General features: G+C 44.7%; 1 protein-coding gene across 1 annotated transcript in view; it reads left to right on the top strand.

Moving 5' to 3' along the window:
* The window catches only part of PIAS4 (protein inhibitor of activated STAT 4), a 258,144-nt gene that overhangs the window by 6,193 nt on the left and 227,246 nt on the right, over positions 1 to 24,705 (top strand). Inside the window, exon 2 of the mRNA XM_077254729.1 lies at positions 11,934 to 12,375. Coding sequence (XP_077110844.1) covers positions 11,934 to 12,375 — 442 coding nt within the window. The remainder of the gene's footprint in view (positions 1 to 11,933; positions 12,376 to 24,705) is intronic.

Here is a 24,705-nt window from a genome sequence, read left to right as displayed (position 1 = left end):
CCTGATCCGCCACCGATCTCCTCCCCAGTCCTCCGTTCTGTCCCGTATTCCCCTCCGTCCTCCTGTCTGCTCTCCCGTCCTCCTGTCTGCTCTCCCGTCCTCCTGTCTGCTCTCCCGTCCTCCTGTCTGCTCTCCCGTCCTCCTGTCTGCTCTCCCGTCCTCCTGTCTGCTCTCCCGTCCTCCTGTCTGCTCTCCCGTCCTCCTGTCTGCTCTCCCTGTGCTCCGATTCCCCCCCCCCCCCCTCATACTTACCGAGCCTCCCGGTGTCCGTCCGTCTACTCCATGGGCGCCGCCATCTTTCAAAATGGCGGGCGCATGCGCAGTGCGCCCGCCGAATCTGCCGGCAGATTCGTTCCAGGTAGGTTTTATCACAGTGATCAAAATAAAAAAAAAAAATAGTAAATTAACCCCCTTCCTTTATCACCCCCATAGGTAGGGACAATAATAAAATAAAGAAAATATATTTACTTTTATTTTTCCACTAGGGTTAGGGTTAGAATTAGGCTATGTGCACACGGTGCGGATTTGGCTGTGGATCCGCCGCTGCGGATTCGTAGCAGTTTTCCATCACGTTTACAGTACCTTGTAAACCTATGGAAAACCAAATCCGCTGTGCCCATGGTGCGGAAAATACAGCGCGGAAACGCTGAATTGTATTTTCCGCAGCATGTCAATTCTTTGTGCGGATTCCGCAGCGTTTTACACCTGTTCCTCAATAGGAATCCGCAGATGAAATCCGCACAAAAAACACTGGAAATCGCGGTAAATCTGCAGGTAAAACAGTGCCTTTTACCTGCGGATTTTTAAAAAATGGTGCGGAAAAATCTCACACGAATCCGCAACGTGGGCACATAGCCTTAGGGTTAGAGTTTGAATTAGGGCTAGGGTTGGAAATAGGGTTAAGATTAGGCTTGTGGTTAGGGTTATGGTTAGGGGTGTGTTGGGGTTAGGGTTGTGGTAAGTGTTGAGATTAGGGTTAGGGGTGTGTCGGGGTTAGGGTTGTGTTTAGGGGTGTGTTGGGGTTAGGGTTGTGATTAGGGTTATGGCTAGAGTTGGGATTAGGGTTAGGGGTGTGTTGGGGTTAGTGTTGGAGTAAGAATTGAGGGGTTTCCACTGTTTAGGCACATCAGGGGTCTCCAAAAGCAACATGGCGCCACCATTGATTCCAGCCAATCTTGCGTTCAAAAAGTCACATGGTGCTCCCTCCCTTCCGAGCCCTGACGTGTGCCCACACAGTGGTTTACCCCAACATATGGGGTATCAGCATTCTCAGGACAAACTGGGCAACAACTATTGGGGTCCAATTTCTCCTGTTACCCTTGTGAAAATTAAATAATTGCTTGCTAAAACATCATTTTTGAGGAAAGAAAATGATTTTTTATTTTCACGGCTCTGCGTTATAAACTTCTGTGAAGCACTTGGGGGTTTAAGTCTACGTTCACATTAGCGTTCGGCGCTGCAGCGTCGCCGCATGCATCATGCGCCCCTATATTTAACATGGGGGCGCATGGACATGCGTTGTGCTGCGTTTTGCGACGCATGCTTTTTTTGGCCGCAAGCGTTGGGCGCAGAGAACGCAACAAGTTGCATTTTTTTTGCGTACAACTTTCGGCGAAAAAGGACGCATGCGTCGCAAAACGCAGCGTTTTAGCATGCGTTTTGTTGCATTTTTGTTTGCGTTGTGCGTTGCGTCGCCGACGCAGCGGCGCACAACACAAATGTGAACGTAGCCTAAAGTGGTCACCGCACATCTAGATTAGTTCCGTGGGAGATCTAGTTTCCAAAATGGGGTCACGTGGGGGAGCTCCAATGTTTAGGCACACAGGGACTCTCCTAACGCGACATGGTGTCCGCTAACGATTGGAGCTAATTTTTCATTCAAAAAGTCAAATGGCGCTCCTTCCCTTCCGAGCCCTGCCGTGTGCCCAAACAGTGGTTTACCCACATGTGAGGTATCAGTGTATTCGAGAGAAATTGCCCAATAAATTTTAGGATCCATATTATCCTGTTGCCCATGTGAAAATGAAAAAATTGAGGCTTAAAGAAATTTTTTGTGAAAAAAAAAAAAAAAAGTACTGTCCTTTTCACGGATCAATTTGTGAAGCACCTGGGGGTTCAAAGTGCTCACTATGCATCTAGATAAGCTCCTTGGGGGGGTCTAGTTTCCAAAATGGGGTCACTTGTGGGGGAGCTCCAATGTTTAGGCACACAGGGGCTCTCCAAATACGACATGGTGTACGCTAAAGATTGGAGCCAATTTTCTATTGAAAAAGTCAAATGGCGCTCCTTCCCTTCCGACCCCTGTCGTGCGCCCAAACAGTGGTTCCCCCCCCACATATGGGGTATCGGCGTACTCAGGACAAATTGTACAATAACTTTTGGGGTCCAGTTTCTCTTTTTACCATTGGGAAAATAAAAAAATTGTTGCTAAAAGATCATTTTTGTGACTAAAAAGTTAAATGTTCATTATTTCCTTCCATGTTGCTTCTGCTGCTGTGAAGCACCTGAAGGGTTAATAAACTTCTTGAAAGTGCTTTTGAGTACCTTGAGGGGTGCAGTTTTTAGAATGGTGTCACTTTTGAGTATTTTCACCATGTAGACCCCTCAAACTGACTTCAAATGTGAGGTGGTCCCTAAAAAAATGGTTTTGTTAATTTCGTTGTAAAAATGAGAAATCGCTGGTCAAATTTGAACCCTTATAACTTCCTAGCAAAAAAAAATTTGTTTCCAAAATTGTGCTGATGGAAAGTAGACATGTGGGAAATGTTATTTATTAACTGTTTTGTGTCACATAACTCTCTGGTTTAACAGAATAAAAATTCAAAATTTTAAAATTGCGAAATTTTCAAAATTTTCGCCTTATTTCCATTTTTTTCACAAATAAACGCAAAAACTATCGACCTAAATTTACCACTAACATGAAACCCAAAATGTCACGAAAAAACATTCTCAGAACCTCTAGGATCCGTTGAAGCGTTCCTGAGTTATTACCTCATAAAGGGTCACTGGTCAGAATTGCAAAAAATGGTCAGGTCATTAAGGTCAAAATAGGCTGGGTCATGAAGGGGTTAAATATACATAAACACTTTACTTTTTAGTCCCCTGATAGTCTTGAACCTGTGATTGTCTGATCTCTAATATTACAGAAAATACACTCCTTGACAGAAGTTATGTTGCTAATAATAATAATAATAATATTATTATTATTATTATTATATAGCTATAGCATATTGCGCAGCGCTTTAGTTTTTGCACACATTATCATCCATGTTACGTAAATAAAAGCTTATAACCTCACGTTAAATTCATCCATTGGTTGTATAAATTAATCTTTTGAAAGCTGAAACCCTCCGAAATGTGGTTTAGGTTAAGAAAATAAATTGGCATCAATGCAGAAATATTGATCAATTAATGGACACAGAATGGTCAGATTTTGGCAAGACAAAAACTTTGTCTCCTGGTCATATAATGCACCCAATCCTAGTTTACATCCTCTCCTGTGCTCAGTAAATGATCAGTTAATTAGTGTGTGTGTGTATAAAAAGAAACCCAGCACCCCAGACCTTCACTTGAGCTGCAACTTGAGCTCTGACAACATGCCAAAAATCCTTATTGGATTATCAAGAGGCTGAAGACCAGATTCACTGCAGAGGTGGCTGGCACCTTTAATGTGTCTGTGTCAAGTACAAAGAATTAAAAAAAAAAATTTGAAGAGACTGGAGATGTGTTTGACAAGCCCAGGTTTGGCAGATCCCGCAAAACAACTGCTCAGGAGGAATGTTTGTTAGAACATCCAAAGCAAGCCCATCTTCCACTGCAGCAGAGCTCCAACCGGCCTGGTCACCTCAAGTCCCTCCCTGTGTCAACCAGAACAGTTTGTAGGATTCTGTCTAGTAATGGCCTCCATGGTTGAATCGGTGCCCAGAAGCCAGCACTAAACAAAAAGCAAATATAAAACCATGTGGCATTTGCATAGTCCCACAGCTTGCTAAACAGATGGATGCTGGAAAAGTGGCAGAAGGTGGATTTCTCTGATGAATCTTCAGTAGAATTACACCACAGCCGCCGCAAATACTGCAGGAGACCTACTGGAGCCCGTATGGATCCAAAATACATCCAGAAAACAGTTAAATTTGGGGGTGGAAGGATCATGGTCTGGGGTTACATTCAGTATGGGGGGTGTGCGAAACATTTGAAAGGTGGAAGGCAATATCAATAGCCTAAAATATCAAGAAGTATTAGCTATCTCTTATATTCCAAATCATAAAATATATACACACACACACTCACCGGCCACTTTATTAGGTACGTTGGACCCCCTTTTGCCTTCAGAACTGCCTCAATTCTTCGTGGCATAGATTCAACAAGGTGCTGGAAGCATTCCTCAGAGATTTTGGTCCATATTGACATGATGGCATCACACAGTTGCCACAGATTTGTCGGCTGCACATCCCAAAGATGCTCCATACAAGGCAGGATGGATCCATGCTTTCATGTTGTTTACGCCAAATTCTGACCCTACCATCCGAATGTCGCAGCAGAAATCGAGACTCATCAGACCAAGCAACGTTTTTCCAATCTTCTACTGTCCAATTTCGATGAGCTTGTACAAATTGTAGCCTCAGTTTCCTGTTCTTAGCTGAAAGGAGTGGTACCCGGTGTGGTCTTCTGCTGCTGTAGCCCATCTGCCTCAAAGTTCGACGCACTGTGCGTTCAGAGATGCTCTTAGGCCTACCTTGGTTGTAACGGGTGGCGATTTGAGTCACTGTTGCCTTTCTATCAGCTCGAACCAGTCTGCCCATTCTCCTCTGACCTCTGGCATCAACAAGGCATTTCCGCCCACAGAACTGCCGCTCACTGGATTTTTTTTCTTTTTCGGACCATTCTCTGTAAACCCTAGAGATGGTTGTGCGTGAAAATCCCAGTAGATCAGCAGTTTCTGAAATACTCAGACCAGCCCTTCTGGCACCAACAACCATGCCACGTTCAAAGGCACTCAAATCACCTTTCTTCCCCATACTGATGCTCGGTTTGAACTGCAGGAGATTGTCTTGACCATGTCTACATGCCTAAATGCACTGAGTTGCCGCCATGTGATTGGCTGATTAGAAATTAAGTGTTAACAAGAAGTTGGACAGGTGTACCTAATAAAGTGGCCAGTGAGTGTGTGTGTGTATATATATATATATATATATATATATATATATATATATTCTATATATGGCATCGTGATTACTCGCTAATCCTGCCCCCTGCACAGTAGCTCCGCCCTCACCACATCCCCACACACAATCCCGCCCCCACCCTATTATTACATACAATCCGATCCCCCCACCACATTACCACACGCAATCCAGCCCCCCACCACATTACCACACGCAATCCAGCCCCCCACCACATTACCACACACAATCCAGCCCCCACTACATCACCACACGCAATCCCGCCCCCCAGCACGTTACCACACATAATCCCGCCCCCCCACCGCATTACCACACATAATCCCGCCCCCACCACATTACCACACACAATCCAGCCCCCCACTACATCACCACACATAATCCCGCCCCCCCACCGCATTACCACACAATCCCGCCCCCACCACATTACCACACACAATCCCGCCCCCACCACATTACCACACACAATCCCGCCCTCCACCACATTACCTCACATAATCCCGCCCCCCGCCACATCACCAAACACAATCCCACCCCCCGCCACATTACTACACAATCCCACCCCCCGCCACATCACCAAACACAAACCCGCCACATTACTACACAATCCCGCCCCCACCACATTACCGCACATAATCCTGCCCCCCACCACATTACCACACATAATCTTGCCCCCCCACCACATTACCACACATAATCCCGCCCCGCCACCACATTACCACACATAATCCCGCCCCGCCACCACATTACCACACATAATCCCGCCATGCCACCACATTACCACACATAATCCCGCCCCGCCACCACATTACCACACATAATCCCGCCCCGCCACCACATTACCACACATAATCCCGCCCCGCCACCACATTACCACACATAATCCCTCCCCCCACCACATTACCACACACAATCCCGCCCCGCCACCACATTACCACACACAATCCCGCCCCGCCACCACATTACCACACACAATCCCGCCCCGCCACCACATTACCACACACAATCCCGCCCCCCCACCACATTACCACACACAATCCCGCCCCCCACCACATTACCACACACAATTCCACCCCCCCCCACCACATTACCACACACAATCCCGCCCCGCCACCACATTACCACACATAATCCCGACCCCCCACCACATTACCACACATAATTCCACCCCCCCACCACATTACCACACGAGGCTCCGTCCTCACACATTACCACACGAGGCTCCGTCCTCACTCATTACCACACGAGGCTCCGTCCTCACACACACGAGGCTCCGTCCCCACACATTACCACACGAGGCTCCGTCCCCACACATTACCACACGAGGCTCCGTCCCCACACATTACCACACGAGGCTCCGTCCCCACACATTACCACACGAGGCTCCGTCCCCACACATTACCACACGAGGCTCCGTCCTCACACATTACCACACGAGGCTCCGTCCTCACACATTACCACACGAGGCTCCGTCCTCACACATTACCACACGAGGCTCCGTCCTCACACATTACCACACGAGGCTCCGTCCTCACACATTACCACACGAGGCTCCGTCCTCACACATTACCACACGAGGCTCCGTCCTCACACATTACCACACGAGGCCCCTTCCTCACACATTACCACACGAGGCTCTGCCTCCACACATCACACGAATCCAGTTTGCTTTTGATTTTGCACTGTGAATAAAATGTATTAGTAGTATTCTGATTTTTAATTATTATTATTATTAACTTAAAATGAAGTTAATTTACCACCTGCGTTAGCGCTATTGAATGTTGTCATTATTTACTTTAGTTTAATCACTAGCTGCGTTAATTAGATAGCAATGAGTATGCCGAGCGTTAGCTGGCTGGAAACAGCTAGTAATAATAATAAAAGGGATCAAATTCTGTAGCAGGATGGTGCTCCATCTCACACATCCATCTCAACAACAAAGTTCCTCCAGGTAAAAAAGATCAAGGCACTCAAGGACTGGCCAGCCCAGTCACCAGACATGAACATCATTGAGCATGTTTGGGGTTTGATGAAAGAGGAACCCTGTGAGACAAAACCAAAGAATCTAGATGAACTCTGGGAGGCATGTAAGACTGCAGTCTTTTGCTATTCCTGATGACTTCATTAATAAATTGTATAAATCATTGTTGAACCGCATGGATGTAGTCCTTCAAGCTCATGGAAGTCACACAAAATATTAAATGACTCTAATAGCACCACAACTTCATTCACCAATGTTATGCCACATATATTTGTATTTTAAGTTAATTATTTGTTTGAATATCACATTACTTTTTGTGGGAGACAAAACTTTTGTCTTGGCAAAATCTGACCATTCTGTGTCCATTAAGGCTTCGTTCCCACATCAGGTTTTTTGCATCAGGCACAATCCGGCGAATGTTGGAAAAAACGGATCTGGCGCAGATTGTGAAAAACTGATGCGATGGATCCGTTTTTTTCGACGGATCCGACTAGCATATCCAGATAATTGGATAAAAAAAATTTGGAGCATGCTTAGTTTAACCCCTTAATCCCATATGACGTACTATCCCGTCGAGGTGACCTGGGACTTAATTCCCAGTGACGGGATAGTACGTCATATTCTCTCGGCCGCGCTCACGGGGGGATCGCGGCTGGTTGTCAGCTGACTTGTAGCTGACATCCGGAACTATGTGCCTGGAGCGGTCAAGGACCGCTCCTGGCACATTAACCCCCCCGAACACTGCGATCAAACATGATCGCAGCGTTCCGGCGGTACAGGGAAGCATCGCGCAGGGACCTGCGTGCTTCCCTGAGACCCTCGGTACAAGGCGATGTGCTCACCTTGTACCGAGCGTCTCCTCCCTGCAGGCCCCGGATCCAAAATGGCTGTGGGGCTACTTCCGGGTCCTGCAGGGAGGTGGCTTACCAGCGCCTGCTCAGAGCTGGCGCTGGTAAGCCTGCAGCCCTGCATGTCAGATCACTGATCTGACACAGTGCTCTGCAAAGTGTCAGATCAGCGATCTGACCCTATAACATGATGCCCCTTCCCCCGGGGCAATGTTATAAAGTAAAAATAAAAATATATATATTCCTAAATAAAGAAATAAATTGTTCCCATAAATACATTTTTGTCTAAATAATAAACAATAGAAGTACACATATTTAGTATCGCCGCATCTGTAACGACCCCACCTATAAAACTGTCCCGCTAGTTAACCCCTTCAGTGAACGCCGTAAAAAAAAGAGGCAAAAAAACGCTTTATCATACCGCCGAACAAAAAGTGGAATAACACGCTATCAAAAAGACGAATATAAATAACCATGGTACCGCTGAAAACGTCATCTTGTCTCGCAAAAAAAGCCGCCATACAGCATCAGTGAAAAAATAAAAAAGTTATAGTCCTCAGAATAAAGCGATGCAAAAATAATTATTTTTTCTATAAAAGTTTTTATCGTATAAAAGCGCCAAAACTTAAAAAAATGACATTAATGAGGTATCGCTGTAATCGTACTGACCCGAAGAATAAAACTGCTTTATCAAGGTTACCAAACGTGGAACGGTATAAACGCCACCCCCCCAAAAAAGAATTTCATGAATAGCTGGTTTTGGTCATTCTGCCTCAAAAAAATCGGAATAAAAAGCGATCAAAAAATGTCACCTGCCCGAAAATGTGACCAATAAAAATCGTCCCGCAAAAAACAAGACTTCACATGACTCTGTGGAAAAATTAATGCTCTCAAAATGTGGAGATGCAAAAACAATTTTTTGCAATAAAGAGTCTTAGTGTGTGAGCCGCCAATCATAAAAATCCGCTAAAAAACCCGCTATAAATAGTAAATCAAACCCCCTTCATGACCCCTTAGTTAGGGAAAAATAATAAAATTAAAAAAAATTATTTCCATTTTCCCATTAGGACTGGGGCTAGGGTTAGGACTGGGGCTAGGGTTAGGACTGGGGCTAGGGTTAGGACTGGGGCTAGGGTTAGGACTGGGGCTAGGGTTAGGACTGGGGCTAGGGTTAGGACTGGGGCTAGGGTTAGGACTGGGGCTAGGGTTAGGACTGGGGCTAGGGTTAGGACTGGGGCTAGGGTTAGGACTGGGGCTAGGGTTAGGACTGGGGCTAGGGTTAGGACTGGGGCTAGGGGTGTGGCTGGGACTAGGTGTGGCTGGGATTAGGGTTAGGGGCATGTTCGGGGTTAGAGGTGTGGTTAGGGTTACGGTTGGAATTAGGGTTAGGGGTGTGTTTGGGTTTCAGTTAGAATTGGGGGGTTTCCACTGTTTAGGCACATCAGGGGCTCTCCAAACGCGACATGGCGTCCGATCTCAATACCAGCCCCAATATTGTGTTTTGAAAAAGTAAAACAGTGCTCCTTCCCTTCCGAGCTCTCCCGTGCGCCCAAAGAGGGGTTTACCCCAGCATATGGGGTATCGGCGAACTCAGGACAAATTGGACAACTTTTGGGGTCCAATTTCTCCTGTTACCCTTGGGAAAATACAAAACTGGGGGCTAAAAAGTAATTTTTGTTAATGACTTTTTATTTTCACGGCTCTGCCTTATAAACTGTCGTGAAACACTTGGGTGTTAAAAGTTCTCACAACACATCTAGATAAGTTCCTTAGGGGGTCTACTTTCTAAAATGGTGTCACTTGTGAGGGGTTTCAATGTTAAGGCACATCAGGGTCTCTCCAAATGCAACATGGCGTCCCATCTCAATTAATGTCAATTTTGCATTGAAAAATCAAACGGCTCTCCTTCCGTTCCGAGCTCTGCCATGCCCCCAAACAGGGGTTTACCCCCACATTTGGGGTATCAGCGTACTCAGGACAAATTGCACAACAACTTTTAGTGTCCATTTTCTCCTGTTACCCCTGGTAAAATATAACAAATTGGCGCTGAAGTAAACTTTTTGTGAAAAAAAGTTAAATGTTCATTTTTATTTAAACATTCCAAAAATTCCTGTGAACCTGAAGGGTTAATAAACTTCTTGAATGTGGTTTTGAGCACCTTGAGAGGTGCAGTTTTTAGAATGGTGTCACACTTGGTTATTTTATATCATATAGACCCCTTAAAATGACTTCAAATGACATGTGGTCCCTAAAAAAAAATAAAAAAAAATGGTGTTGTAAAAATGAGAAATTGCTGGTCAACTTTTAACCCTTTTAACTCCCTAACAAAAATTTTTTGTGTGACATATCTCTGTGATTTAAGGGCATAAAAATTCAAAGTTGGAAAATTGCGAAATTTTCAAAATTTGCGCCAAATTTCCGTTTTTTTCACAAATAAGCGCAGGTAAAATCAAAGAAATGTTACCACTATCATGAAGTACAATATCTCACAAAAAAACAATGTCAGAATCATTAGGATCCGTTGAAGGGACAGTGGTCAGAATTGTAAAAATTGGCCTGGTCATTAACGTGCAAACCACCCTTGGGGCTTAAGGGGTTAAAAAAATGGAATCCGTCACCGGAATCCGTCATTTTCACCTTCCGGCTCCCATAGGCTTCCATTCTAACAAACAGCCGGAAGCACCGGATCCGGCGCTTTCGGCTTTTTTGGCGGAGACAAAAAAAAAAAAAGTTGCAATGGACGTTTTTTTCAGATTTTTTTTCAGTTTTTTCCAGATTTGCCGGAACTGGTGAAAACCGGACAGAATGCAATGTCATCCGGGACTAATACAAGTCTATGGTAAAAATCTGGATCCGGCGGCAACATTCGCCGGATCCGTTTTATTTAAATTTAGCCAGATTGAGCCTGACAGCGAAAACCTGATGTGTGAAAGTAGCCTAAGGCTATGTGCACATGTAGTTTTGACCTCTGCGTATTTTGCCAATTTATTTTCTTAACCTAAACCACATTTCGGAGGGTTTCAGCTTTCAAAAGAATAATTTATACAACCAATGGATGAATTTAACGTGAGGTTATAAGCTTTTATTTACATAACGTGGATAAGCGACATAGCTTCTGTCAGGAAGTGTACTGCAATACTTTAGTCCTGTAGAATATAGCGTAAGTTGTTGTGTCCTATGATACTCTACATATATCTGAGCTTTAGAAGAGGACCCCAGAATCCCGCTATGGGGGGGTCTTCAGCAGGTCTCCACTTGTCATACTAATGCCACTGTCAGTAATTTAACAGCTTGTAAATTAACAGCTACTGACAGGGAGTTAGACACAGATACTAGCTATGTAATACAGCTAGCTTTAACCGCCTTTGGAATGCAGTCACCCTAGTTCAGGACGTAAGGTTATGTCCATTTATGTGCGTTAAAAGAGTATTTTCAAAGATGCTATCCTAATATGTATTAGGTGTAATAGCAAATGCCTCCAATTAGAAATCAAGTATAGTTTTTCATGTTAGACGTGTCCCTTTTCAGGCATTGCAGGACCTTAGGTATCCATGGTTACGTCCACTGATATATTGACACTTGGCTAGTTGCTAGTGGTCGTAACCATGGATACTTAAGGTCCCGCAATGCCTGCAAAGGGACATGTCGAATCTGAAAAGCTATACATATCTAATTTGAGTTATTTGCTAATATTATTACACCTACTACATTTTGAGATAGGATCTTGGTGATTGGAATACCCTTTTAAGCAGTGTCTCTGCATTACACAGGTCACATCCACTTGCTCTCCTCTTTACTGTAGTGCAGCTCTATGTAATTGAATTTAGCTTGTCGTTTATTTCCAAGCTTGTTTATTTGAGTGAAGTGTGACATTTAACATGATTTTTTTTCCCTTTTTTTTTTTTTTTTTTCTTTCTTTTGAAGAATATGGTGATGAGTTTCCGAGTTTCGGATCTTCAAATGCTTCTGGGATATGTTGGACGCAGTAAAAGTGGTTTGAAGCATGAGCTTGTGACTCGTGCATTGCAGCTGGTGCAGTTTGACTGCAGCCCTGAAGTCTTCAAGAAAATTAAGGAGCTTTATGAGACTAGATATTCAAAAAAGGCCAGTGATGCTGTTGTCGCTGTCCCGGTGCCACCACACCGGTCACCTGATGCTTTGTCTGTCCATCCATCTTTTGACCATGGTACTACAGGCCAAAGGGCTTCTCTTTCTCCGACTAATGTGGACTACCCGGCCCTCTATGGAAAACATGTTAATGGCCTTTCTCGTTTACCTCCCAAAATAATGACCAAACCTGATGTTCGACTTGTGAAGCTGCCCTTTTACGATGTAGTGGATGAACTTTTAAAGCCAACGGAGCTTGGTGAGTTGAGATGTTTAACAGCGTGCTTTTAAAGTTTTCATGCTAAGCTATTTGTAGCAAATCTTAATATAAAGATGGAACTAAAGGAAAGTAGCATCACTGTTAGTGATGAGCGAGTATATTCGTTGCTCGGGTTTTCCCGAGCACGCTCTGGTGGTCTCCCGAGTATTTGTAACTGCTCAGAGATTGTTTTCCTTGCAGCAGCTGAATGATTTGCGACTACTAGACAGTTTTATCAGATTCAGTGCAGGAAGCTCTGAGCAGCAGCGCTCGGGTGGTCTCCCGAGTATTTGTGACTGCTCAGAGATTGTTTTCCTTGCAGCAGCTGAATGATTTGCGACTACTAGACAGTTTTATCACATTCAGTGCAGGAAGCTCTGAGCAGCAGCGCGGACGCCGGGGGATGTGACAGACATCAGAAGGTGAGTATATACTGTTTTTTTTTTTTTAACTTCTACAATGGTAACCAGGGTAAATATTGGGTTACTAAGCACGGCCCTGCGCTTAGTAACCCGATATTTACCCTGGTTACCATTGTAAAACATTGCTGGCATCGTTGCTTTTGCTGTCAAACACGACGATACACACCGACCTAACGATGAAATAAGGTGCTGGCCTTCTAGCTCCGACCAACGATATCACAGCGGGATCCAGATCGCTGCTGCGTGTCAAACACAACGATATCGCTATCCAGGACGCTGCAACGTCACGGATCGTTGTCCTCGTTGGAAAGTTGTTCAGTGTGAAGGTACCTTAAATCTCCGAACACAAACAAATACTCGGAGGTCACCCGAGTGTGCTCGGGAAAACCCAAGCAACGAGTATACTCGCTAATCACTGTCAATTTGAAAGAGTGGCTGTACAACCCTATGGACTTAAATCCGCTAACGATCAACAAATATGGAAAATGGTCCAGCATATCCGGTAAAATTAATCTTTAAAACCCCTTAATGATCACCAATATGTCTTTTTACTGACCTGAGATACAAGAGAATAGCATACCCATACAGGTGACAATCCAGCAGCTGTTGGCTGTACACTATAGCTGACAACTTGCTGCATCAGCCACGATCAGTGTTGGCAATGTCCATATCTGGTTAACCCCTTAGATGGACAGCACAGTGGCGCAGTGGATAGCACAGCAGCCTTGCAGCACTGGAGACCTGGGTTCAAGCCCCACTAAGGACAACATCTGCAAAGAGTTTATGTTCTCTCTGTGTTTGCTTGGGTTTCCTCCGGGTACTCCGGTTTTCTCCCACATTCCAAAGACATACTGATAGGGAATTTAGATTGTGAGCCCCAAAGGGGACAGCGACGATAATGTGTGCAATCTGTAAAGTGCTGCGGAATATGTTAGCGCTATATAAAAATAAAGGTTATTATTGATTATTATTATGCTGCTGTCATTAGTGACTACATCATATAAATGGTTAACATAGTGTGGGGGTTTCTTTTTTAACCCCATCCTGAGATCATGATTGCGTGGTCCTGATGTTTGCCATGTCAAATCAAGGCCAAATAGCGGCCTTAGAGTCTGCCGGCTACAGTGGCCTGTTCAGAAGTTAGTGACATTTAGGTGGTAAAATTCGCTTTTTCATTTTTGTCAAGTCACTTTGTATTCATTTCTGAATAGCATTGGAAAGGGCAATTAACTACCTGACAGCAGTTTTCAATACGTTAATGGGTTTTGTTTTTAAAATGGTATTACTTTTGGAGGTTTTCCAATATAGAGGACCCCCAAAGTCACTTCAAACCTGTATAGGTCCATCAAAAATATACATTTTGTAAATTTTCTTGAAAAAATGAAAAATTTCTGCTACAATTTTAAATCTCCTAAAAGGCTAACAAAATAAAATAACATTTTACAAATGGTGCTGATGTAAAGCAGACACGAGGGAAATATTATTTATTAATGTTTTTCTCTGGTATGACTAGCTGGATTAAAGGGATAATCATTCAAAGTTTGAAAATTGCAATTTCTTTTTTTTTTTTTTAACATTTTTGTCAAATTTCTGAATTTTTTTTTTTATAAATAAACACAAAACATATCGACCTAAATTTACCATTATCATAAATTATACTGTGCCACGAAAAAACAATCTAAAAATCATTGGGATTTGTTGAAGCATTCCAGAGTTAGTACCACATAAAGGGACACTGGTCAGATTTTAAAAAAATTGACCCTGTCACTAAGGGGTTAACACATGCAACATTTCATGTCCAGTTATTTTTTTTTTCATCAATCATTCCCACTGTAGCTGAAACTTCGCATGGGTAAGCTTACTTTCACAATTTGCGGCCCAATTTTCCAAATTTATATAAAGATAGAAGTGCTCTTTTCTTTAATAGTTACTTAGGCTGACAAAAAGAAATTAACACTATACCTAGTAACTAAAGTTAAAGGGAACCTGGCAGCTGATACATGCTGCCCAATGCCTGAGCCGCGCTATAGACTAGCCAGAAAGGAGTGTCCCCCGGCATCTTCTCACTGCCCTGGATTGACAAGTCGCTGCCTACATTCGCATTCGAATCCAGGACGGGTAGAAGTATTGGGCGCATTTATCAGCTGACAGATTCACTTTACCCCTTGTCTTAGTAATTGTGAGATTAGATTGTGGTATTGGAAATGTTCCTCTATGAATTTGAGTTTTTTGTATTGCAAATGTTGAAGTCTGTCGCCCCAACCCTAACTGTATCCCTAACCCTAATGGGAAAATGGAAATAAATACATTTTTTAAATTTTATTATTTTTCCCTAACTAAGGGGGTGATGAAGGGGGGTTTGATTTACTTTTATAGCGGGTTTTTTAGCGGATTTTTATGATTGGCAGCTGTCACACACTAGAAGACACTTTTTATTGCAAAAAATAGTCTCTGCGTCTCCACGTTTTGAGAGCTATAATATTTCCATATTTTCATCCACATTGTCATGTGGGGTTTTGTTTTTTTGCGGGACGAGTTGACGTTTTTATTGGTACCATTTTCGGGAATGTGGCTTTTTTGATTGCTTTTTATTCTGATTTTTGTGAGGCAGAATGAACAAAAAACAGCAATTCCTGAATTTCTTTTTTTTTTTTGGGGGGGGGGGGGGCAATAATACTGTTCCACGTTTGATAAAATTGATAAAGCATTTTTATTCTTCAGGTCAGTACGATTACAGCAATACCTCAATTATTTTTTTTTTATGTTTTGGCGCTTTTATGCGATATAATTATTTTTTATATTAAATAGATTTTTTTTGCATCGCTTTATTCTGAGGACTATAACTTTCTATTTTTTCGCTGATGATGCTGTATGGCAGCTCGTTTTTTGTGGGACAAGAAGACTTTCAGTGGTACCATTTTTTTTTTTGTATCCCTCTTTTTGATCGCGTGTAAGGCTACTTCCTTTTTGGAAGTGCATCTGAACAGCAAGGTGGATTGCTGTTGAGGGGAGATAGAGAGAGAAAAAAAAAAATCTATAAATCTTCAGCACAGCGAGTGTGAGCGAGCTGAGTGTGACCTGAGCGTAAGTGTGAACGGCGGTAAGTGTGTGACTTGTGATTCAGTGACTTTGGAATCAGGGAATTTCCAAGGGAGGAATTGCTTCTGTTTTTTTTTTTTTTTTTTTAATTAATACTTTGTATTTATTTTTAATTAACGTTTCTGTGTGGTGCAATCCCCATTAGGAAATGTGCTCCACAATTGTTAATGCCATCCAGTGCACATCTTGCCACATGTATGCAGTCCTTGACCAGCTAGTCGAGGGTGCATACTGCTGTGCGAGATGTGAGCACATTGTGCATTTGGAAACCCAGATACTGGATCTAAATATGCAGCTGGCAACACTGAGATCCATAGACAATATGGAGAGGAGTCTTCTGCTCACAGAGCAGACGCTCAATGGGATAGATGAGGAGGGGGATGGTAGGATGGAGCTGCAGGACAGTGTGGCAGTTAGCTGGGTGACAGATAGAAGGCGGGGTAGAGGGAAGAGTGCCAGGGAGGCTAGTCCTGATCTGGCACACCCCAATAAGTTTGCTAAGTTGACAGATGAGGGGGGTGCCAGTACAGGGGTAGCACTGCTGCAGCCAGGCATGTCCTCTGAAAGCCGGAGGAGTGACTGCTCCAGTAAGGAGGGAAATAGGAGAGCAGGGCAGGCCAGACAGGTGCTGGTAGTGGGGGACTCAATTATTAGGGCAATCTGTCACAAAGACAGGGATCGTCAGACGGTGTGCTGCCTACCTGGCGCTCGAGTCCGACACATCACTGATCGGGTGGACAGATTACTGGGAGGGGCTGGTGAGGACCCAGCGGTCATGGTGCACATTGGCACAAATGACAAAGTTAGAGGTAGGTGAAAGGTCCTTAAAGATGATTTCAGGGAATTAGGCTGCAAGCTGAAAGCAAGGACCTCCAACGTGGTATTTTCCGAAATACTGCCTGTACCACGTGCCACGCCAGAGAGGCAACGGGAGATTAGGGAGGTTAATAAGTGGCTCAAGAATTGGTGTAGGAAGGAGGGGTTTGGGTTCCTGCAGAACTGGGCCGACTTCTCAGTTGGCTGCAGGCTCTACGCTAGGGACGGGCTGCACCTCAGTGGGGAAGGGGCAGCTGTGCTGGGGGAGAAAATGGTTAGAAGGTTGGAGGAGTGTTTAAACTAGGGATTGGGGGGGAGGGTATTCATTTTATAGGAGGGGAAGTTAGTGCAGATAGAGACCTGGGCACAAATAAGGAAGTTGGGGGTGGCGGTGGCATGGGGGGTGGGGTTAGAACAGTTAGTAATTTAAGAAAGAATAGAGGTACAGAGAGGAACATCAAGTGCATGTATACTAATGCCAGAAGCCTCGCCAACAAAATGGATGAATTAGAACTAATGTTGTTGGAGCATAATTATGACATGGTGGGGATATCTGAGACGTGGCTGGATGAGAGCCATGACTGGGCTGTTAACTTGCAGGGCTATAGCCTGTTCAGAAATGACCGTACAGATAAGCGAGGTGGAGGGGTGTGTCTATATGTAAAATCTTCCTTAAAACCCATCCTGCGTGATAATATAGGTGAATTTAATGAAAATGTAGAGTCCCTGTGGGTGGAGATAAGGGGAGGGGGAAAAAATAATAAATTACTGATAGGGATTTGTTATAAATCTCCAAAAATAATGGAAGCAATGGAGAATATCCTCGTAAAGCAAATAGATGAAGCTGCGACTCAAGGAGAAGTCATTATTATGGGGGACTTCAACTACCCTGAAATAGATTGGGGAACAGAAACCTGCAGTTCCAGCAAAGGTAATCGTTTTTTGACAACTATGAGAGACAATTACCTTTCACAACTGGTTCAGGACCCAACAAGGAGGGGGGCACTGCTAGACCTAATATTAACCAACAGGCCAGACCGCATATCAAATATAAGGGTTGGGGGTCACTTGGGGAATAGTGATCACAAAATAATAAGTTTTCATGTAACCTTTAATAAGATGGGTAGTAGGGGGGTGACAAGGACACTAAACTTCAGGAGGGCAAATTTCCAACGGATGAGAGAGGATCTTGGTGCAATTAACTGGGACGATATCCTGAGACACAAAAATACACAAAGAAAATGGGAGACGTTTATTAGCATCCTGGATAGGACCTGTGCACAGTATATACCGTATGGGAATAAACATACTAGAAATAGGAGGAAACCAATATGGCTAAATAGAGCTGTAAGGGGCGCAATAAGGGACAAAAAGAAAGCATTTAGAGAATTAAAGGAAGTAGGTAGTGAGGAGGCATTAAATAAATACAGAAAATTAAATAAATTCTGTAAAAAGCAAATCAAGGCAGCAAAGATTGAGACAGAGAGACTCATTGCCAGAGAGAGTAAAAATAATCCCAAAATATTCTTTAACTATATAAATAGTAAGAAACTAAAAAATGACAGTGTTGGCCCCCTTAAAAAAAATCTGGGGGAAATGGTGGATGAGGATGAGGAAAAGGCCAATAAGCTAAATGACTTTTTTTCATCAGTATTTACAAAAGAAAATCCCATGGCAGACAAAATGACTAGTGATAAAAATTCCCCATTAAATGTCACCTGCTTAACCCAGCAGGAAGTACAGCGGCGTCTAAAAATAACTAAAATTGACAAATCTCCGGGCCCAGATGGGATACACCCCCGAGTACTGCAGGAACTAAGTACAGTCATTGATAGACCATTATTTTTAATCTTTAAAGACTCCATAATAACAGGGTCTGTACCACAGGACTGGCGTATAGCAAATGTGGTGCCAATATTCAAAAAAGGGGCAAAAACTGAACTCGGTAATTATAGGCCAGTAAGCTTAACCTCTACTGTGGGTAAAATCCTGGAGGGCATTCTAAGGGATACTATACTGGAGTATCTGAAGAGGAATAACCTTATGACCCAGTATCAGCACGGGTTTACTAGGGACCGTTCATGTCAGACTAATTTGATCAGCTTCTATGAAGAGGTAAGTTCCGGACTGGACCAAGGGAACCCAGTGGATGTAGTGTATATGGACTTTTCCAAAGCTTTTGATACGGTGCCACACAAAAGGTTGTTACATAAAATGAGAGTAATGGGGATAGGGGAAAATATGTGTAAGTGGGTTGAGAGCTGGCTCAGGGATAGGAAACAAAGGGTGGTTATTAATGGAGCACACTCGGACTGGGTTGCGGTTAGCAGTGGGGTACCACAGGGGGTCAGTATTGGGCCCTCTTCTTTTTAACATATTTATTAATGACCTTGTAGGGGGCATTCAGAGTAGAATTTCAATATTTGCAGATGACACTAAACTCTGCAGGGTAATCAATACAGGGGAGGACAATTTTATATTACAGGATGATTTATGTAAACTAGAAGCTTGGGCTGATAAATGGCAAATGAGCTTTAATGGGGATAAATGTAAGGTCATGCACTTGGGTAGAAGTAATAAGATGTATAACTATGTGCTTAATTCTAAAACTCTGGGCAAAACCGTCAATTAAAAAGACCTGGGTATATGGGTGGATGACAAACTCATATTCAGTGGCCAGTGTCAGGCAGCTGCTACAAAGGCAAATAAAATAATGGGATGTATTAAAAGAGGCATAGATGCTCATGAGGAGAACATAATTTTACCTCTATACAAGTCACTAGTTCGACCACACTTAGAATACTGTGCACAGTTCTGGTCTCCGGTGTATGAGAAAGACATAGCTGAACTGGAGCGGGTGCAGAGAAGAGCGACCAAGGTTATTAGAGGACTGGGGGGTCTGCAATACCAAGATAGGTTATTACACTTGGGGCTATTTAGTTTGGAAAAACGAAGACTAAGGGGTGATCTTATTTTAATGTATAAATATATGAGGGGACAGTACAAAGACCTTTCTGATGATCTTTTTAATCATAGACCTGAGACAGGGACAAGGGGGCATCCTCTATGTCTGGAGGAAAGAAGGTTTAAGCATAATAACAGACGCGGATTCTTTACTGTAAGAGCAGTGAGACTATGGAACTCTCTGCCGTATGATGTTGTAATGAGTGATTCATTAATTAAATTTAAGAGGGGACTGGATACCTTTCTGGAAAAGTATAATGTTACAGGGTATATACACTAGATTCCTTGATAAGGCGTTGATCCAGGGAACTAGTCTGATTGCCGTATGTGGAGTCGGGAAGGAATTTTTTTCCCCATGGTGGAGTTACTCTTTGCCACATGGTTTTTTTTTGCCTTCCTCTGGATCAACATGTTAGGGCATGTTAGGTTAGGCTATGGGTTGAACTAGATGGACTTAGTCTTCCTTCAACCTTAATAACTATGTAACTATGTAACTTTCACACTTACGTCGTGCACTGCACTTCGCAATGCGTCGTTTTCTCAGTCGCCCATGACAGCACTACCAGAGAGATGGAGTCCGCCCTTCAGGGACAGGAAACCCTACAGGATAAAAGGGCGGTACCTCTCTCCTGCCTCAGTTTTGTTTCCTGTCCCTGACAGGCGAACCCTCAGGATCGGTACCTGTATCCGGAGCCGACCAGTGGGGGTATGACGGCGGGGAGGCCCCTGTCACCGCTGACTCGGTGTCCGACGCCGCCGCTTCTGGGTCCGATGGGGCTGCAGAGCGAGCGGAGGGAAGCGCCGCTGCCTCCCCGGATCGGGGTAGGAGCCTTAGGGACCCGGCGTGCCTCTGCTGAGAGGCCTGGTCCGGAGCGGCGGCCTGGTGTGTGTGAGAGCACCAAGATGGCCGCCGCACCGGATATAGATGCGTCTACTTCCGGGTCCCGGGGAGCGCGCATGCGCACTGGGGACCAGCGCTTCCCTGCGACGCAGCCTGGAGGAGGGGTGACCGGCGCGCCTTTCAAAAGCCACAACTGTGAGAGCGCTCGTCGCTGCATACAGTCCCATTATGGCGGACAGCGATGAGCAGCTCCAGTCAGCGCAGCCCTTACAGCCACCGGTGCAGCAACAACAGCGTCACCACCAGCGTAAGGCGAGCGGAAGGACCTCTGCAGGCACCCGAAGTTCCCGTTCCAGGAGCCATTCTACGCCGCAGAGTAAAGCCTCCAATATATCCAGCCAGCCGGCACCTTCTACTTCGGGTCTCATTCAAGATCCCGTGCCTCCTCCAGAACTGGTACTTGTAGCTGCGCAAGATGGGTGAGTGATCTTCGTGAAAGTTCACTAAATAATTTGGGTCCCCCTTTTCCGTTTGTTTTTTAGGCAAGAAAAAAAACGGAAAAAACCAAACAGAGACTGCCCCTTATGTGGAGAACCCCTAGCACAGAGCTGGGATAAAAAACTATGCGGTTCCTGTATAGGTCAAGTCCTCTGTGAAGAAACCCCCAGTTTTGCCTCCGAATTACGTTCGGTAATTAGATCGGAGGTAGAAACAGCGTTTAAATCCCTTAAAGGGGAAGGGGTTAAGGAGAGATCACCTGTCCCCCTGTCTCACTCTGATCCTTCTAGTTCTGATGAGGATGTGTCAGACAAGAAAGGTTCCTCCTCCTCCTCAGACACTGAGAGTGGAGGCCGCCACTGCTTCCCCTTAGATGAAATTGATGCCCTGGTAAAAACTGTAAGATCTACAATGGGGGTTATAGACCCACGTCCTGACAAAACAGTACAGGACATTATGTTTGGCGGCCTGGGCCAGAAAAAACGCCGAGTTTTTCCACTTAATGAAAACGTGCAAGCCCTGATTAAAAAGGAGTGGGAGAAGCCAGAAAGGAAAAATTCATCCGTACCCTCCCTTAAAAGGAAATATCCTTTTGCGGAAGATGACTCTATAGCATGGGATAAAGCCCCTAAACTAGACGTGGCAGTCGCTAAGGCGTCAAAGAAATTTGCACTCCCCTTTGAGGACATGGGTACGCTAAAAGACCCCCTTGATAAAAGAGCCGACACCTTCCTAAAAGGAGCCTGGGAGTCAGCAGGGGGATGTTTAAGGCCCGCCATAGCGGGAGCATGTACTTCCAGATCTCTGATGATTTGGTTGGACAATCTGGAGAAACAGTTAAGGGATGGAGTATCCCGACAAAAGATAATTGAATCGATTCCCATGATTAGAGGGGCGGCAGCCTTCTTGGCTGACTCTTCGGCGGATTCCATTAAGCTGACTTCAAAATCGGCAGCCCTGTCTAACGCGGCGCGTAGAACGCTGTGGCTAAAAAATTGGCCAGGCGATCTACAAACAAAACAAAAACTTTGCTCAATCCCATGTGAGGGAAAATTTCTGTTTGGCGAGACTCTAGATGACATTTTACAAAAGGCTGGAGATAAGAAGAAGGGATTCCCTAACTTGGCCGCACCATATCCCAGACGGCCCTTTCGGAACAGAAAATTTTTCCGCAGACGCCCCCCTAGAGAACAGAACAGGTGGGAGGAGGGGAGAAATAGAGACAGAGGCTTCCTCTTGGGCAACTCCCCCAGAAATAAAAAAAACCCCTAAATGACACCTCACCCAGGGTGGGAGGGAGACTGTCTCAATACCTTCCGGCCTGGGAAAAAATCTCCTCCAGTTCCTGGATTCTAAATCTAATAGAAATGGGCCTTCAATTAAACTTTACTACCCTCCCCCCCCAACACTATGTGGTCACCCCATTGAAACCTTCAGGGCGGCATCAACAGGCCTTGGAACTAGAGATCTCAAAACTAATATCCAAAGACGTGATCCAAGAAGTTCCATCATCGGAAAGAGGGAAAGGATTTTTTTCCCCATTATTCCTGATTCCAAAGCCGGACGGCTCGTTCCGCACAATAATAAATCTCCGGAAGTTGAACAGCTATGTAAAGAATCAAACTTTCAAAATGGAATCGATAAGGTCCACAATAAAAAACCTATTTCCAAATTGTTTCATGGTAGTGTTGGATCTCAGCGACGCGTACTATCACGTCCCCATCCACAAAAACTCACAGAAATTCCTCAGACTAGCAGTGGTCATGGAGGGAGTAGTGAGAGAATATCAGTACAAGGCCCTCCCGTTTGGCATTTCAATAGCACCCCGTATTTTTACCAAGGTGGTAGCAGAAATGATGGCCCATATAAGGGAGGAGGACGTTATTATAATACCCTACCTAGACGACTTCCTGATTGTCAGCGATACAGCCCAACATTGTCGCCAACAGTGCGCCAGAGTGATAAAAACTCTAACGGAGTTAGGTTGGCTCCTAAATCTCCAGAAATCAAAACTAGAACCGACCATGGTACAAGAGTTTTTGGGCCTAACTTTGGACTCGGTTCTGCAGGAATGTCGCCTTCCAGACCCAAAGATACAAAAAATACTAAGCATTGTGTCCGCAGCTCGCTCAAATCCTCATGTGACCCTGAGAGGAGCGATGTCACTGCTGGGGTCCCTTTCGGCCTGTCTCCCGGCAGTACAGTGGGCTCAGATCCACACAAGAGACCTCCAGTGGGACGTCCTAAAAAATCAGCTTACACTGAAGGGACACCTAGAAGGTCGTATGACTCTAAGTTCAGACACTATTCGTTCCCTAGACTGGTGGCTAGATTCCAACAATCTGTCAAAGGGAGTTCCGTGGGTGATAGATACACATCGAATAGTCACTACGGACGCCAGTCCCACAGGGTGGGGAGCTCACCTGGGAAACAGTGTTACTCAGGGGGTCTGGACAGATCCAGAATACCAGGTATCCTCAAACCAAAAAGAACTTTGCGCAGTAAGCCACGCTCTGTCAGTTTTTCTTCCCAAACTACGGGGACAGCATGTCCGGGTCTTCTCGGACAATCAAGTAGTTGTGGCCTACCTGAACCACCAGGGGGGAACCAGATCACGAGCCCTAATGGATACTACTTCCCAAATCTTCACCTTAGCGGAACATCACTTCCTATCCCTCTCGGCATTACACATAAGAGGCGTAGTGAACAGAAAGGCAGACTTCCTAAGCCGTACCCAGCTGAAACAGGGGGAATGGGCTCTGAACCAGAGGGTCTTCGATCAGATCACAAAAATCTGGGGGGTACCAGCAATAGACCTTTTCGCCAGCCTAGAGAACAGGAAAGTAAAACAGTTTTGTTCTCTAGACCACAGAGGGAACCCCCGAGCTCTGGATGCATTCTCGATTCCCTGGACTCACGGTCTGACATATGCCTTTCCCCCTTATATACTGATACCGGCAGTCCTACGGAAGATAAGACAGGACAGGGCGAGAATCATTCTAATAGCCCCGTTCTGGCCCAAAAGAGCCTGGTTTTCTTGGCTGAGAATCCTATCGGTCACAGATCCCTGGATCCTCCCGGATCTTCCAGACCTCTTATCACAGGGGCCGGTGTTCCACCCTCAGTCGGCAAATCTACATTTGACAGCGTGGAACTTGAGAGGTCACTGCTAAGGGCAAAGGGCTTCTCAGATAAGGTAGTGTCCACATTATTAAAAAGTAGGAAAACAATAACAACTAGAATCTATGGTAAAACTTGGAAAAAGTTCTTGTCCACCTCAGGTGTAACATTACAAGATGGGGTTCCAATAAATAAAATATTAGAGTTCCTACAGAAGGGCTTGGATATGGGCCTCTCGGTAAGCACCCTAAAGGTGCAAGTAGCGGCCTTAGGGGCGTTATACAATCATAGTGTTGCCACTAATCCATGGGTAGCAAGGTTTATTAAAGCCGCGGCACGTTCTAGGCCAATAAAAATCAGAAGCCCTCCATCTTGGGACTTAAACTTAGTTCTTTCGGCTATGACAGAACCCCCATTCGAACCCATAGATTCAATACCACTTAAAGTCTTATCCCTTAAAATGGCCCTTCTTACAGCCCTAACATCTGCCCGTAGGATTAGTGACCTTCAGGCTCTATCTGCAAACCCTCCCTTCACACAAATCATGGAGGATAGGGTAGTGTTGAGGAC

Source organism: Ranitomeya variabilis, chromosome 1 (assembly GCF_051348905.1).
Source record: "Ranitomeya variabilis isolate aRanVar5 chromosome 1, aRanVar5.hap1, whole genome shotgun sequence".
Lineage (NCBI taxonomy): Eukaryota > Metazoa > Chordata > Amphibia > Anura > Dendrobatidae > Ranitomeya > Ranitomeya variabilis.
Note: the sequence above shows the minus strand (reverse complement) of the source record. Positions and strands in the feature narration are given on the sequence as shown.